This window comes from Puma concolor, chromosome A1 (assembly GCF_028749965.1).
Source record: "Puma concolor isolate L17-30 chromosome A1, mPumCon1.1.hap2, whole genome shotgun sequence".
NCBI lineage: Eukaryota > Metazoa > Chordata > Mammalia > Carnivora > Felidae > Puma > Puma concolor.
In genome coordinates, this window is record NC_141667.1 from 129566833 (window position 1) to 129582123 (window position 15291).

A 15291-nucleotide genomic window follows, 5' to 3' on the forward strand; every position below is an offset into this window, starting at 1 on the left:
CACCCCTGACACACTTCTCCACAGTTCAAGAAGTCAAACACCTCTACCTGCCACAAGAAACATCCCAGGTCAGAGTAAGGAAGACTTAGAATGCAGGTGAAACAGGAAGAATAAGGAGCAGATGACCTAACTGGATAGATGATCCTGAGGACCACAGCCGTCACCCCTGTATCAGCACATCCCATCACCCTTGGCTTAGCCACCAGAACACCCCAAATCCTACTGCTTCTTTCTCCACTGCTACTACTCAGCTCTCAGCCACCACTGCTTTTCTTCTGGACAACTGCAAAAGAGTCCTCCTTTCTCCTCACAGCAGTCAGTGGGGCCTTTTATTAAAACATCAGGCTATGTCATTACCCTGCTTATGATCCTTGAAAGGCTCCTCTTCTTGCTCAGCTCACTTGGAACATTTTTACAACATCCTACAAAGCTTGGCATCCACACCCCCTCCTCCCATTCATTCCACTCAACCACTCTGGCCTCGCTCTGGTGACTGGACCCTCTGCCAGGAACGCTCTCTCCCATACATCTGCAGAGTTGTATTCCCTTAACCGTCCACAGGTCTCTTCTCCTGTGGCTTCTCCACCACTGCTTCATCTTTCTCTGGACACCTGTCACTACCCACCTCGGAGGGCTTCTTTTCGTTCTGCCGGGGCCAGCCCGACTTGGTGCTGCTGGGCAGTTTGGAGCATCTTGATGCAGATGTAGCGTGACCTGCAGAGAGAGCACAGCCCATTAGGGGCCCCTGGAAGGCAGGGAACACCACCCACCCACCCACATCCAAGGATAGGAAGCCTGTAAGGAAGGGTCTGGCTTGAATGTTCAGCAGGTGGAAACCTCTGTGAGCACCTGTCCCTGCTCTGGACTTCATCAATGATGAATGCGGACATGAATACCTCCTCCACTCACTAAGCATAAGGGACTTAGGAAATAAAAGGCAGTGGCCAGGACTCAGTATTAGTTTACTGTACGACCCGTGACAAGTCCCTTGCCCTCTTTGGTCCTCTGCTTCCTCCTTGGTGAAGGAGGACCAGAATAAGCCTTCTGTGGCCACTCTTCATTCCTGCCCCAGGTTTAGATACTCTGGGATGATGCCCAGTGGATATAAAGAGGGACAAAAGGGAGGTGGGAAGAACGCTACGCTACAAGTAGACCCATTTCCTAACTTGTCACCCTGGGCAAATGACTTACCCTCTTGGAGTCTCAGTTTGCCCTTCTCTAAAATGGGGGCAAAAGGTTGTTGGGAGGATGAAATAGTATTATGCCTGTAAAGTGTCAGTACAGTCCCTGGCACAAACCACCGCCTCCATAAATATTAGCGATTATCATTAGGGTTTAAGACCCTTACTGGACTCAAAGACTGTGACCTCCACCCCAAGGGTCAAAGGAGCAACAGCCATGGGGGTGTACAGTGGTGGGGGCTGGTGGAAAGGGAGTACCCTTGCCCAACTGTGATTCAGCTGCCCAGACAGCCACTCTTGCAGGTGCCTGGCCTTCAAGAGTTCCTTCGTCTGCAATGGAGTTAGAAGCAGAGGATGCGGTTCTTCTTGGCTCTACTGAGACAAGCCACAGGCAGTGTGGTTGTGGCCACAGAGGGCCGGATGCTGTGATCTCCTGCTGCAGGGAGGAAGGGCTGGCCAGGTTAGACACCAGAGCCAAGGCGAGCAAACAGACCCCAAAGGACAGTGAACGAGACCTGGAGGTAGGGAAGGGGCTGGGATGGACTGGCCATCTTGGGTGCATCTATCTTCAGGCTGTTGGGGGGCTGTGAAACTCCAGGAGCTCCAAGGGGCCTTGGAGATCTCCCAAATCCCAGTTGCTCACCACATATGAACAGACTGAGGTTTAGAGCTACAGGGCTCCAGGCCCAGCCTCCCTGGCAGTTAGTTCAGCCTCTTCCTCAGCCTGGGCTCCCACCAGCATGCACTGTTGGTGGGATCTGCCTGGCAGCGCACCTCTCCTACATAGGGCAGAACAGAACTCCTTACTTGGCTATTTCATGCAGGCCCAGGTTCCTGCAGCATCTGGGAAGAGCTGCCTTTTGGTACCAGAGAGAAGCTCTCTCCTTATACAAACCTCCCTTACCCCCCCCCAAATTTGAGAAGAGGCTCCCTAAGCTCCCTTTTCTCTTTGACCCCTTTTTCTTTGCGGCTCCCTTGACCCCAGGACATCCAGCTTCCACACCCAGCCCATACACAAGTCTACCTCTGAGATTCTACTGCCAAGATGCCTCATTAACTCCCTCGACAAGCATTTATTTAACACCTATTATGTGCTGGATCTAGCTGGGGATACAGCAGTGAGCCAAACATAACCCCTCTCATCAAGGAGCTTATGGCTCGTCAGGACATGATATTCATATCGGGTAATTATAATAAAAAGAAACAGGTTTTCTGTCCGTTGTGTAGAGACTTCCGACAGGGCCCTGATTTAACAGAAGGGCCAGAGGGAATGGGAAGTGTTCTGAGGAGCCAGGTGCAGCATATGCAAACACCCAGAAGGGATTTGATCTTTTCCAACCAGATCAAAACACATGGGACTGAGACCTAGGGGATAAAAGGGTACAGGGTGAATAGAACACCAGGCTCTGGAGGCCACAGGGTGTGGAGACTTTCGTAGGAGCACAAGGACCTGGCCTGATTTATGCTTTAGTCAACATGGAGACCATGGGGCAGCCTCCCCCAATCTGGGTCTGTGGGCCTGTTAATTATTTAAATGCTTTCCTTGTAGGAGCCCCAAGCAGGAAGGCCTTACTGTCAGTGGTGTCAGAGTTGTCGCTGCTGATGGAGTATTTTCGCCTCTTCTCTTCCATCTGCAATAAAAGGCAGGCCCCATTACATTTACAGGAGGCATAGGAAATCTTCAATCTCTCAGAAAATTGCCTGATCACCTACCTCCCCATACTCCCCCCTGCTTCAGTGAAGAATGAGACTAGGTCCTGCCGTAGCCTTCTCCCCAGCCATCCTCGCCCTCTCCCCACCCACCCACCCACAGGACTCCTGGGGGTGGGGCAGGGGGCTGCATCTCCCACTTCCTGAGCTCAAAGCCTCAGATGAGCAGGAGTCTGCCAAAGACGACAGAGGGAGGAGGGCAAGGGGGTCAGCAGCCCCAGAACAATGATTAGCGTCTGCCCAGCCCCAGCTTCCACTCAAGGCAACTCAGGCCTTCCAGAGAATCCACTCCCATCGAGTTATAACTGGTGTTCTGCAGGGTGCCGAGGAGGGGCAGGAAGAGGAAACAAGATTCTTCCAGAGGGACCATTGCTATGTGAGTTTAGAGACAAGCCAGCTCACACAGCACTAAGGGCACATCCTGAGAGTAGTGGCCAGAGGGGTGTGGAAAAGGGGTAGGGGCAGAATGGCTCCAAGTTGGGTCCCTGAGACACACCAGGCCCAGGGTGACTGGTCCTAGGCTGGGCTGCCCTCCCTCCCCCAATGTCCTTCTCCACATTAGAGTTCAAATCAACTTTATCTCAACTATAGTATTTGACTTCAAGGTAAGAAGGGAAGCTCTCCATACTGAGCTCATTCCTCTACCAACACTACCTCAGCTCGTGTTCCTAACAACCCGGAAGTTGCGAGCTATTGGCTCCCCTTTCTGGAGTGGTGCAGGACCTTGTTGTGCTAGTAACTGGCTGAACTGGGATTTGAATCCACGTGGTCTGATCCCTGAGCCCACACTGAGCTGCCTTTGTGCCCTGTGAGCTCCTGCCTGTTGGGAGTGCTTTCCCACCCACCATTTCCTCGAATCCCGCAGAACCCAGAGTGGCAGAACTTGCTTTTGACTCCTCTTGGAGGGGAGCACACCAAGTGGCTGGTTCACCTGCCTTGGGTCTCACAGCTAGTCAGTGGCTGGAGTCCTAATGTGAGAAGAGATCTGGGATTCAGGACCCAAAGCATTTTCCACCACATCCCTCTTAGTCTGGAACCTGGGCTTCCTCACTGCCCACAGTAAAGGGCAAAGAGCCAGTGTCAGTAGAGAGAAAACCCCTGCTGCCCAGCCCGGCTGCAGGCCAACCAGGTTCCCCACCTTCCCATGGGCTGCCTGCCACTGCCAACCCCTCCAAGTCTGTTCCTGCCGAGCCCTGGGTTTCCCTTTATCTTATTGTGGCCCTGCAGAGACAAGGGAACATTAGCTCTCCAGGGCAGGGGCATGACTGTCCAGACCTCTGAGCCAGCCAGGACCCTCCTGCCTCAGACCTAACCTTAGTCAGGAGCTTCTCCCCACACCAGTGTCCAACAGTAGGATCAGGATGACAAAAACATTCACTGGGGCTGCTTGCTGCCAGCTCCAAAGGTGCAGGCAACAGGCTCTCCAGAGGGTGCAGAGGTGCAGGGGGGAGGTCTGAGGACACAGGCGGCATGGGTGCCAGGGAGGTTAAATAGCTCAACACTCATTGTGGCAGAAAAAGGGGGATGCCCTGCTACACAGGGACCTCACGAAACCCTCAGAACAGCCCTTGTGTGCCAGAGGGCATGATGACTGCTTCCCTTTTGCAGATTAGGAAAAGGAAGCACAGAGGTTAAGTGACTTTCCTAAGACTGTAAAGCTTGTGAGCATGTGCCCTTGACCTTTAGACTTCAGCCCCATGGCCTGGGTCATGGACTGAATGGGGCAATAATGCTCTGCCACCCACAGCTGTCATCTTTACAGTCCTCCAAGTTCTGAGTGTGACAAGATGACTTCGATAGGGCTCTGACTCTAGCCTGCATCTTGCCAGCCCAGTGCTCTCACAGGTGGGGCAGGGCGAGGAGAAGTGCTATAAACGCAAGCCACTGGTTTTCTCCTGAAGTCTTGCCCATGTCTCTCCACTTCCAGTAAAGAGGGCACTTCCAAGCCAGCGTTTCCCAAAGCAGAAAAGCAGAAGCTCTGGATTCAGGGGTGCCGAGTTCAAATCCTAGCTTTACCCCTCAAGAGACCAGAGACCTTGGAAAAGACATACCTCCCAGAGGATAAGGTTCTATCTGGATTTTTACAGAAGTCTCTTGAACTTCAAATGTTGGCAACTGATTCAGAATTTTTAAAAACACTTTGAGACGGCCAAACTAAACACATCCGTGGGCCAGAATCAGCTGGTGAGGATAAATGAGAGCAGCGTAAAACCTTAAGCACAGTGGCTGGCTCTCCATATAAGTGCTAGTCATATCGTGAGAACCCTGGGCCAGGTAAGGGGTCCTCCTACCAACGCCCTGAGGGGCTCATGTACAGCAAGGAAGGACTCCTATAACAGGGCTCTTCGATTGCCAACACCCTTCTCGTGATGCTGTTTCCTGTTGCCCAAGGACCAACAGGTAACCTGCCAGCTTTCAGACCTACACCCCACCCTCAGCCTGCTCCCAGTCCAACCTTCCCTCCGTGAAAACACCCCAGGATTCTTCTGGGTAGGGTGTTATTAAGGGAGCAGATTTTGTGTGGCTTAATTGGAATAATAACTAGGCTTCAGAGGGAAGCTACTTTTTTTGTTAGCGAAGTTTCTTTCCTTTGAATCAAGTCTGTTCCAAAGGTCTCCCTGCCTCAGGTGAACCTCCACTGTTAGTGGCTAATGAAGCTCCAAATGAGGCTTGGGCTTCCCTGTGGGACAGCCTTTTGTCCCTTGACTCCCCACCCCCAACTCAGCTAGGAGACAGGGAGGACTCCTTCCCCAAAGCTGAAATCCAGGTGGGGTGTGTGGGGGGCTGCTGACATTTTGGTCTTGGCCTCTGGTTTTCTCTCTCCACTGGCCCCTCCCATCTCTCCCAAAGCAAGGTCTGCTCTGGAAAAACACCCCAGTGTCACAAGGCGTTTTGCTTTTGGGGATAAAGGTGACCCCCTGAAAAGGGTCTCCTTTTCCTTCCCTTTGCACCTCCCACACCATCCCCAGCCTGGAGACAGAGAGCAGAAGCTCTCCTTCGGGAGCGTGGGTGTCCTAGAGTTCCCACAGCCTCTCTGTGCAATCTCTGCCCCCACAGTAGTCCCCTGGCAAGGCCAGGGGGCTCTCTGTCCAGAACATACTGGGAATCCATCCACTTTCCCCCATCTCTGCTGCTACCACACTGGTCCAAACCAGTCTCATCTCTTGCCTGGACTCCTCATTCATCTCCCACCTTCCACTGTTGCTCCCCTCCACCCCTCAATCTAGAATCCACACAGCAGCCAAAATGACCTTTAAAGAAACATAAATCAGATCATGTCATACCCCTATTTAAAATCTTTCAAAGGCTTCCTGCTGATCAAAGGGCAAAATTCAAGCTCTTTACCACAATATCCTACATGATCTGGCCCCTCCCTACCTCAACAAGTTCACATGGACCACTATCCCTTTCCTCACCACTTTCTAGCCACACTGGTCTCCTTTCATTTCCTGAAACAAGCCAAATATTCCATGCTTCAGGACCAGTGCACAAGCTGCGCTCTCTGCTGTAAGGTTCTAGTAGTCTATGCATGTCTGACTTTTTATCCTTCACATTTCAACTTAAAGGTCAAGGAGGTTTATGCCAGTTACCTTATCTAAAGAAAACCCACAACCTGGTTATTCAACATCTTCAGAGCATCCACCATGATTAGTGTCTGTTGAGCTACTTGTTCAATGTCCTCTTTGGAGAAGAGGGGAAGGAGCATGTCTGTCTGGATCTCTGCTGGAGCTCCAGTACCCGCTCGTGTTATGTCCAGCACACAAAAGGGGTTTGATACACAGGGATGCTGAGTGAATTCTTGTCCCCTCCCTGTAGAAGTGTGGGGTGCACAGAGCCCAGCTGGCTGGCCTTGCAGCTTGCAGGAACATACACCCCAGGCCAAGATTTCGTCCTGTTTTCACAGCCTGCCTTCCCCATCTTAACCTCACACATTTTCCAGGAGGCTTTATTTGGTTGGGCTCCTGGCTAATGATCAATGTCAACTCAGTAATAGGGCAGCAATTTGGTGGCAGATGTTTTCTTGGCAGCACTAGCCATTGGTCTTAGTGGGGGCCTCGGTTCTGGACTTGAAACACCAATGCCCAATGCCAGCCCCCTTTAAAGACCTCGCCACAAATAAACTCAAATAAACACCCTGGGCCTCCATTAACGCCCTTCCAGCTGACCCTGGGAACAGTGGGCCTTTCAGGCCTGCTAGTGCAGCCGCTCCCTGGGCAGTTAAAACACCCCAACCTGGCCTCCGGCCTCTCCTCTCTGGGGGCCACCAGGCCTGCCCTGCCCGCCACCACACACAGCAGGACTTCGTCTTCCTCCTTAAAAAGGGGGGGAAAACAGCTTTCAAGCAGGCAATTTACCATTCCAGACACAATCTTTCAAAGAGAAACAAAAAGTCTCCCTGTCTGAGGCAGACCGCTTAGGCGTGTGTGTAATAAGATGCTAATACAATTTAATGATATTTCGGCTGGAAAACCTGTCCTCAGAGCCTCCTTGTGTCGGGAAGGCCAGACATTCAGAAAACAAGAGCTGCACACTCTTAAACCAGCTTTAAACGGGGGTCAGAGCCCCAGTCTTTCCTATCTCTCATTAACTTTAATGCCTTCTGAGGGACAGTAATTGCCATTACAAAAAATGATTTTGTACACACAGATCCTCAAACTTGCTTCTCCAAGCAGAGGGGAGCCTAAACCCTCCTCCAACACTCATCACTGCCCACTTGCAATTCCAAGTGTCCCTAGGGCACCCAACTCCCTGGAACACGCTGCCCACACCGACCCTCCAAACCCAGTTCTGGGGACATACCTAGGGGATCCTGGAAGAATGAAAAGGGGCTTTGTCTACTTTGTCCTTCGGCACCTTCTCACCCTACCCTCCACCTCAGAGGGCAATGCTCAGTCCACTTGGTCCCACAGATGGCTGCCCATTGGCAACTGCAGGGTCCTTCTCGTCCCTTCTTCAGAGAAGGGAGCTGGCTCTCTGGCCTAGCCTAAAGGGGAGAGATCAAAGGTCAAAGCTGCATTTGGGCCCTCTCCAGATCATTAATAATAATAGTAAAAATGGCTAATGCTAATCAAGTGCTTACCACATGCCTGGCTGTGGGTTTAATCTTCTTTATGCAATATATTGCTTAATCCATACACCAATCATGGGATACAGACTGTTACTAACCCTACTTACAGATGAAGAAAGTGAGGCACAGAGCACTGTTACAGTTGGTGACTGCATAGCTAGCATTCGAACCCAGGCTCTCTGACTCCAGGTGGTATACCATGCGCCCCCCCACCCCCCCCCCCCGCGCTAACCTGCACAGGCCTACAACCCCAGAGCATGGCTGATGTACTCCAGATTCCTATGGGTTATTTGAGAACCTTCCTGGGTTCCTAAACTTTAAGCCACACGGTCAGGATCCTATGTGGATCTGCACAAAGCAGGCCAGGAATACCTCCTCACAACCTGGTCTTTCCTTGGAGCACCTAAACACAGAACTAACTGTAAGGCCTGCAAAGAGCCTGGTGGATGAGCTGTCAAGAATTTGGACTGGAAGTCACTGAACTGGGTCTTGGGTGTAAGACAACTACCTTCCTGTTACCTGGAACCCCGGTTAACTAGAGCACCTTGCTCCCCGCTGTCCCCCCACCCCCGCCCCCGTCAAGGATGTGGTAGTCAGTGTCGGAGGTCTACCCTCAAGACTCCAGGGTACATCTGGGGGCTGGGACCAGCAGTCCCACCTCACCTGTCAATGAAAGGCAAGTGGATGCTCTCTTGGAATAATGTTACTGGCCATTTAGCCATGAAATTTAGGGAAAGAAAAAGCACGTTGGATGGGAAATGTTCTGGAAACATTTGCTGCATCCTGAGTCCAAACAACTTTGTCCTTAAACACTTCATCTCCAAAAGTGCTGGAGAGACCTTTGGCCAAACAGTTTCAAAACCAATATTCACTGCAAGTCCTGCTGCCTGGGGCGAGGACTTCCCTCTGCGAGGCATTTGCTGTAGAACCAAATGCTTTTCCACTCCAAACAACAGCCAACAGCACTTGGGACAACTGAGAGGGCTCCAGATCAAACAAACATCCCTTTTTTTTCCCCTACCATGCAAACTTTCTCAATAAATTATTCGCCCACTTCGGATCAAAGCCTGTTTTGCAGCCTGTGACCTAAAAAGCAAACAGCATCTCTTAAACATGAAAGCCCTCCTCCCTGCCTGGGTCGGCTTTATTACTCATTCCTTCCCCTTACAGTTATTCTGTTGTTATTTTCCTCCTCTGCTTGTTAGATCGCTTTGCAAGTCCCAACCCGCCTGAGGAAGAAGAGATGGGAGGGATGGTGCGTTCACTTGGGGCCCTAAGGTGAGAGAGGAAGTCAGGGTAGGGGAGAAGCCAGCACCCTGGGAACCCAGGAAACAGGGCCAGGCCCGGTTGGCAGCTCCTTGCATGGCCCTTTTGCCAAATGTCCTACTGGGAATTTTACCAGTGAAGGGAGGGAGTCAATGCCACCGTGAGAGGAGGGACCAGGCGGCGGACCCGGGACCCTGATTCAGTTTGCAAACATAAACGTTAATGGGACATCCTGACAGCTAGTTTGGGCTCAAAACTCAGGGCTCCTCCCCCTTCCAACAAAGGCAAGGCGGCAAGCTAGCCGTGCCCTCTTAGTCTCTCCCCAATCCCTTTAGCGCCACTCTGAGCACAAACAAGATGCCTCCTGATGACCCCTACAAACTCAGCCTCTGGGTAAAACTTTATGTCCCGCAGTAGATGAGCGAGGGTTGCTAAAAGCGGGAGCAAGGTTTGGAAATCTGCAGAGACCACAGTCGCCGGGTGCACCGTGCCCTTGGCTCAGGGTAAGGGGAAACACTGCCCTTCCCGCCCCCACCAGCCCTGGCATAAGACCTGCAGCCAAGGTGGTTTTAAAAAAAAAAAAAAAAAAAAAGCGTCCCGGCCCGCGGCGATGGCTACGGGGATTGGGAGGGGGTGGCGCGCGCCTCCAGCCTGCCCCTGGAGGCAGTCCGCGGGACAGCAGGCTGGAGGCGCGCCGGCGTGATTCCGACCGCGGGAGCCGGGAGGAGGAGCCGGAGGTGGCTGCGGGGGGCTCTGGCCCAGGCAAAGGAAGGGCAAGGGGCGGTTCGGGCCGGGGGCTACGGACTTGACGTCCAGGGCGGGGGAGAGGTCTTTAGGTGAAGCGGGTAAGAGGAGCCGAGCCTCTTAGGAAGTGGGCAGCTCTGTGGGGGGGGGGGGGGGGGGGGAGACTGGGTGTGTGTGGGGGGGGTGTCCTGGGCCTCTGGAAGCCACCGCGAAGCCTTCCTCCCTGTTTCGCAGACATCCCCACCTTCTGATGTAACAGCTACGAATCGCGAGGCTGACCTCTCATCCTTTGGCCTGGAGATGAGAGTGTCTCAGGCCCAGTGATAGGCGGGAAGGGACCGGAGGGAGCCACAAGTCTGCACCCAGGCGGGGAGGAAGCGGGCGGGAGCCGCTCCGCAGGCGCAGGCGAGTGGGTGGGAAGGAGGGAGGGAGAGAGGGAGAGAGGGAGGAAGGAGGTGAGGCCGGGAAGATGCCACTGCCGGGGGCGGGGCGGGGCCCGGGATCCGGGAGAGGGACTGCAGCGGTGTTTGGTGGGGGCTGGGGCTGCAATGTCACTTATTTGAGGGTCAGGTGTGTATGTCCCAGGCTGGGACTGCCACTTGCTTACATCTTCCCAGTACCACCCAGGGCGCAGGGACCGAGGCGGAGGGCAGGGGACTGCAGTACCGTCCCCGAAGCGGGACGCGAACCGGCAGAGTTGGGAGAAGGTAAACAAGGGCCACGCCCCCTGCCGTCGCCCCGCGGGCGCGCACCCGCCGCTCCGGCCGCAGCCGGTACATTTCCACTCTCCCAGCGCTTCTCCCCCGCCGGACTCCCGCGCAGCCCCAGAGGGGGGACTGCCCCCGACCCCAGCCCGCGCCCCGTACGCCGGAACTGCACACCCGGCATACTCACCTGGAAAGGGTGTCCCCCGCCCCTCCAAAACACTGTTTAATTTGTGCAGAGCCTCCGCGCCGGGGAGCTGAGCATGCTGCCCCCGCGTGCAGCGCCCGCGTGCACCCAGCCCGGAGAGGGGGCGACAGGGCGGAGGCGGTGGCCCCCGGAAGGTGTCTGGGACCGGACCGGCTGCACGTGAGCCGAGCGCGGAGTCATGTGCACCGGCTCAGCCCGGTTCGGCGGCCGGACGTGCTGCGTATCAACAAAATGAAACTCAGGGCGACAGGAGGGCAGATAGCTCTGGGTCCTCCGAACCCCCGTCTCCGGCAGAACGACCTCCCCTCCGCTGCGGTCTCCCGCCGCAGCCCCTCCGCGCGGCCGGAGCCCGCGGGGCAAGTTGCAGCCCTGGCGCGCCCCCGCCCGCCCGCGCCCCCTCACCGGCCCGGGGGCGCTTTGCCGCAGTCATTAATAAAGAAGGTCGCCAAGCTCACCCTTCCAAAAGTTGTTGTTGCATGCGCCCCTCTCAGCCTCCCCGCAATGTACTCTTTAAAACATGACTGACCAACATGCGCAATCTCTCTCCCCGGTGCTGTGCATCCCCCCTCCCCCCCCCCCCCCCCCCCGCGCCCTGGCTTCCTAGAACAGGCAGCCAGCAGGAGAGAGAGGGAGCGAGCGAGCAAGAGAGAGAGCGCGAGCGAGGGAGCGAGGAGCGCTGGCAGATCTGTTGCAAAAACATAAAATAACGCCGTGGAGATGCGCAGGGCCCATCGCTGGGGGCAGGATCTTACCTTCCTCCGCGGTGCCCTTCTGAGGGGCGCTGCCCTGGACTACGCGCCGCGGCGGGGGCCGGCGCTGGAAGGATGCTCCCGAAACCCGGAGCTCCTGGGGCCGGCGCGGGCGGGCGGGGGGCGCGCATCCATCCGGGGTCGCGGCGAGGGAGGCTGCCGGGCCCTCGGCGTCCCCGGCCCCGCACCCCTGCTGGGGACGGTCAGCCCGCTGGACGTAAGCCCTTGCCGCTAGGAATGGGCACAAAGTAACTCCATGGACGCTACTCACCCCCCTCCCAAAAAAATAGCCTCCAACTGCGATGGCCGCGGTCGGCACCATTCACCAATCCCCCTGTGTATGTTTCTGTTTCTTTTTAAACCAAGACTTCCTTGTGATCTCTTTAGAAAAAAAATGTGTTGGGGTGGGGGTGGGGTGGGGGCGGGCGGGAGGAGCGAGGGAGGGGGAGTAGCCACTTTTTTCTTATTCACTCGGATCTCCACTCCTGACCCCCCCCCCCGTCTCCCGCCCCACCCCCCGCCCGGTTGTTTGGCTCCGGCAGCGGGTCCAGGTAGGGTTGCAGGCCTCGGGAGGAGGGGGGGGGGGCGGGGAGGGTGCTCTGCCCGGCTGCCAGTCTGCCTGCACCTCGGGCCCAGACTCCCCATGGGCTCTGGGGCGCCCCCAGCCCGCCCTGTCCCCAGGGCCGGGCCCGAGCGGCGGCTGCGCCCGTGCAAGTCCCATCAGGTCTGCTCACACTTCACACACTCACACACATACCCCGCCCCTCCACTCTCTCACACTTTCTGCTCACACCCCGCCCCCTTCGAGCCCCAGACCCGGGCGGCGCCCCCCGCAACCTTAAAAAAAAAAAAAAAAAAAAAGCAAGCTTATACTTAAAAAAATCTTTTGGCGCCATATTAATGACGTACTTAAAATTTGCCATTTCTCCCTGCGTCAAAAAGACGTTTCTTTGCAAATAACAGCCTGAAGGCGACACTCGCGGAGGGAACGAGGTTTGCACCGAGCACCCCGCCTCCCGGGGCTCCAGCGCTGGAAGACCCTCGCCCTAGGCCCTGCTCCCGAATCGCTGGTTTAAAAATGCGAACCGAATAAATCGCGTGGCGCTCTGCAGCGCCAGAAGTGAGCAGAAAGTGCTGGCAGGAGCGGAGGGGAGGGGCACGCGCGCGAGTCTGGGGGAGGGGGCGCGTCCCTTCTCCCCCACCCACAGCAGATGGAAACTAACATCCCGGGCGGGAGAAACTTGAAATTGCCGGCGACCTCAGGAAGGAGGGGCCGTCCGTGGAGAGGGTCCCTCTCGGGTTCGTTGCCCCCCTCCCCCGTTCGGGTGCCTACAGGCTCCCAGCTCTGCCCCGCATTTCCGGGGGGTGGGGAACGCAGTGATGGGTGGGTGGGTAGCTGCAAGTCTTGGCCCCAGTAGGAGTTTGCCCCGAGGTGTTCCCTTCCCCCCTAGCTCGTCCTTCCCATTCCCCCTAAAGGGTTAAAAACCGAGGGGGCTACTTCCAAGGGCTGGCACTTGGCGAGGAAGCGGGGCGCCCCTCTCCCCACCCTTCGCCTCCTCGCCCCTCCTCCTCCGGCTCCACTTCCCGACTTGACCTTGTGGTGCACAAACAGTGCGCTCGGATCCTCGCAGTTTCTGGAAGAAGCGCTTGCGCTCGCCAGGCAGGCGGGCTGTCGGGCGGCTCGCGGGCGGTGGCGGGGCCTTGGGTCGGTTCCCAGAGCCGCGGGCCACACCCACCCAACCCGCTGCGCCCGCGGTGCTCACCTTCTCTCGAGGAAGGAGCTGCGCTAGCCTCCTGGATGGGGAGGTGTCGGGGGCAAGCTGCAGCCTTCTCCCAATGCTCCCAATTGGGGAGAGGGTGGTCTGGTCTCAGGCGGGGTTTGTTGGGGAGACCTGGGAACCTGGTTCAGCATCCCCAAAGTATCGTTGCCAACTTTTCCTTCCCCCTCCCTTTTGGCTGCCCCTCAAAGATGATCCAATAATTTTTGCAACTCACCTTTGGCTTTGAAGGCACATGGGTGAGTTGTGAACTGGGACAGGAACCGCCTTCCCTCTCCGAGACTGAAGGTTGTTTATCCTTCCTTTCTTTCCCTTCCACCCCCTTCTATGGAAAGACAAATACTCAATTTACATAAGATGACATTTATGTGACACTTAAAAAGATTCCCCCATGGAATGTTGTGAACACATTTGCTTATAGGAGAAATAAATCTAATAATAAACAAACTTCTAACAGCACAAATCCTCTGACGGGTTAAATGGTCTACACAACAAAGAGGAAGATGGTGAATGTGGAAATAAGCCCTTTCTGCAACAAGAAAGAAATATGAGCTCAAAGGGAGTCCCAGAAGCGTTTCTCTTCCTTGGCCTTCATTCACAAAGTCTGGGAAGGCTTGTTTGGCAAGACTGAGGAACTGGGGTACCACCTCCAGACCTGACTCTAGCTCTGAGTTGGTAGGATTTTCCCAAGCCTAAATTCAGTGCCAGAAAACAGATGTCACAAGCTGTTAGCATGTAACAAAAATGGTCAAATACCTGGATTCAAATCCTGGCTTTGCAGTTGAGAAGCTACTTGATGTGGGCAAGCGCATTCATCTCTCTGGGTCTCTTTCTTCTATAGAATAGGATGGTTGGAGGGTTCCTGAAGCCGTGTGTATATATACATATATGTATATATGTTTGCATACATTCTATATGTGTAAAGCAGGGGCCTGGCTCAGAGTGCACAGTGCACATTAGCACTTTCCCTGGTGTTTGTGTTTTGGAAGGGTGAATATGCTCCCTGAAAGCTCTTAACACTGGAAATACTGGAGAACAATGATTTCTATCTTGTCCTCTATGATGACATATACAAGATCTCCCAGTTAGGGCAAAAAGAAGTAGAAGAGAAAAAACTGTGCTAGATGGTAGGCTTCATGGTCAAGGTCCAGATGGCAGTCTTAACCACACATCTGAAGTGGGAATGGAGGCACCAATTTACAGTGGCACAGTCCAAAGGAAGCACTCTGGGTCTAGATATAGCGGGTTTACATACAGGAAAGGACTGGACAGGCTTCTCCTCTTAGCCATCAAGATCCTGTGAGCCTTGGCAGGCAGTTATAAAATGACCTAGAGAGATGGAAGAGGGCGAAGATGACCATCTCCTGTGCTGTGCACTATGCCAGTCATCCCATTTCATCCTCAGAAAAATCCCATTTTATCTATTCAGAAAGGTTTCATGACTCACCAACAATCACATGAGCTAGGAAGTGGTGGCAGAGTTGGCACCTGGTTTGGATGCCCCCAAGATTATGTGTTGTCCATTTTACCATGCTGCCAGAATTAAAAGGTATGAGAATTATTGGTTTGATTGGGGATGGGGGCCTGACTGCTGTAACAGCAAGAAAGAATTTTGTGGGTAGCACTTTGCCTCTAAGGTGGTTCCCTGAATTTGGGCGAGACACAGGTCCCCTAAGGAGTCCTTGGAAGGTACTTCTTGTTTAGGACTGGAAGCGCCATCAGAATCCTTGCATTCCTGCTGCTCTCTGCTACTGTTTAAGGTTAACCTTGATAATGTTTACAGAATAATAGGAAAGGAGATAATTATAACTCTTTAATCTTTAGTAAAAGTCTCACAAATCATGAACTTACTGCAGAAAAAAAAAAGAGAAGAAACATAAAAG

At 54.4% G+C, this 15291-nt stretch overlaps 1 protein-coding gene and 1 long non-coding RNA gene across 17 annotated transcripts in view; one reads left to right on the forward strand and one right to left on the reverse strand.

Annotated features, from left to right (window-relative positions):
• Window positions 1–15291, reverse strand: part of JADE2 (jade family PHD finger 2) — a 134605-nt gene that overhangs the window by 40907 nt on the left and 78407 nt on the right. For 2 of the 10 annotated variants that reach the window (XM_086703917.1, XM_086703850.1), the window contains exons 1-4: window positions 11634–11772; window positions 7692–7875; window positions 2755–2812; window positions 626–714 (exon numbers count right to left, since the gene is read on the reverse strand). In XM_086703917.1, coding sequence (XP_086560043.1) covers window positions 626–714; window positions 2755–2812 — 147 coding nt within the window. In that variant the 5' untranslated portion in view covers window positions 7692–7875; window positions 11634–11772. Of the gene's footprint in view, window positions 1–625; window positions 715–2754; window positions 2813–7691; window positions 7876–7971; window positions 8142–10863; window positions 11002–11336; window positions 11455–11633; window positions 11773–13224; window positions 13324–13625; window positions 13731–15291 lie in introns of those variants that run through there. The other 8 variants (XM_086703866.1, XM_086703856.1, XM_086703863.1 and 5 more) reach the window with 8 other exon arrangements.
• LOC147584468 (uncharacterized) overlaps window positions 9932–15291 on the forward strand; it is a 56264-nt gene continuing 50904 nt past the window's right edge. For 4 of the 7 annotated variants that reach the window (XR_015250150.1, XR_015250149.1, XR_015250151.1 and 1 more), the window contains exons 1-3: window positions 9932–10070; window positions 10204–10676; window positions 10913–12181. This is a non-coding gene — a long non-coding RNA (uncharacterized LOC147584468). Of the gene's footprint in view, window positions 10071–10203; window positions 10677–10912; window positions 14958–15291 lie in introns of all 7 variants that reach the window. The other 3 variants (XR_015250153.1, XR_015250152.1, XR_015250154.1) reach the window with 2 other exon arrangements.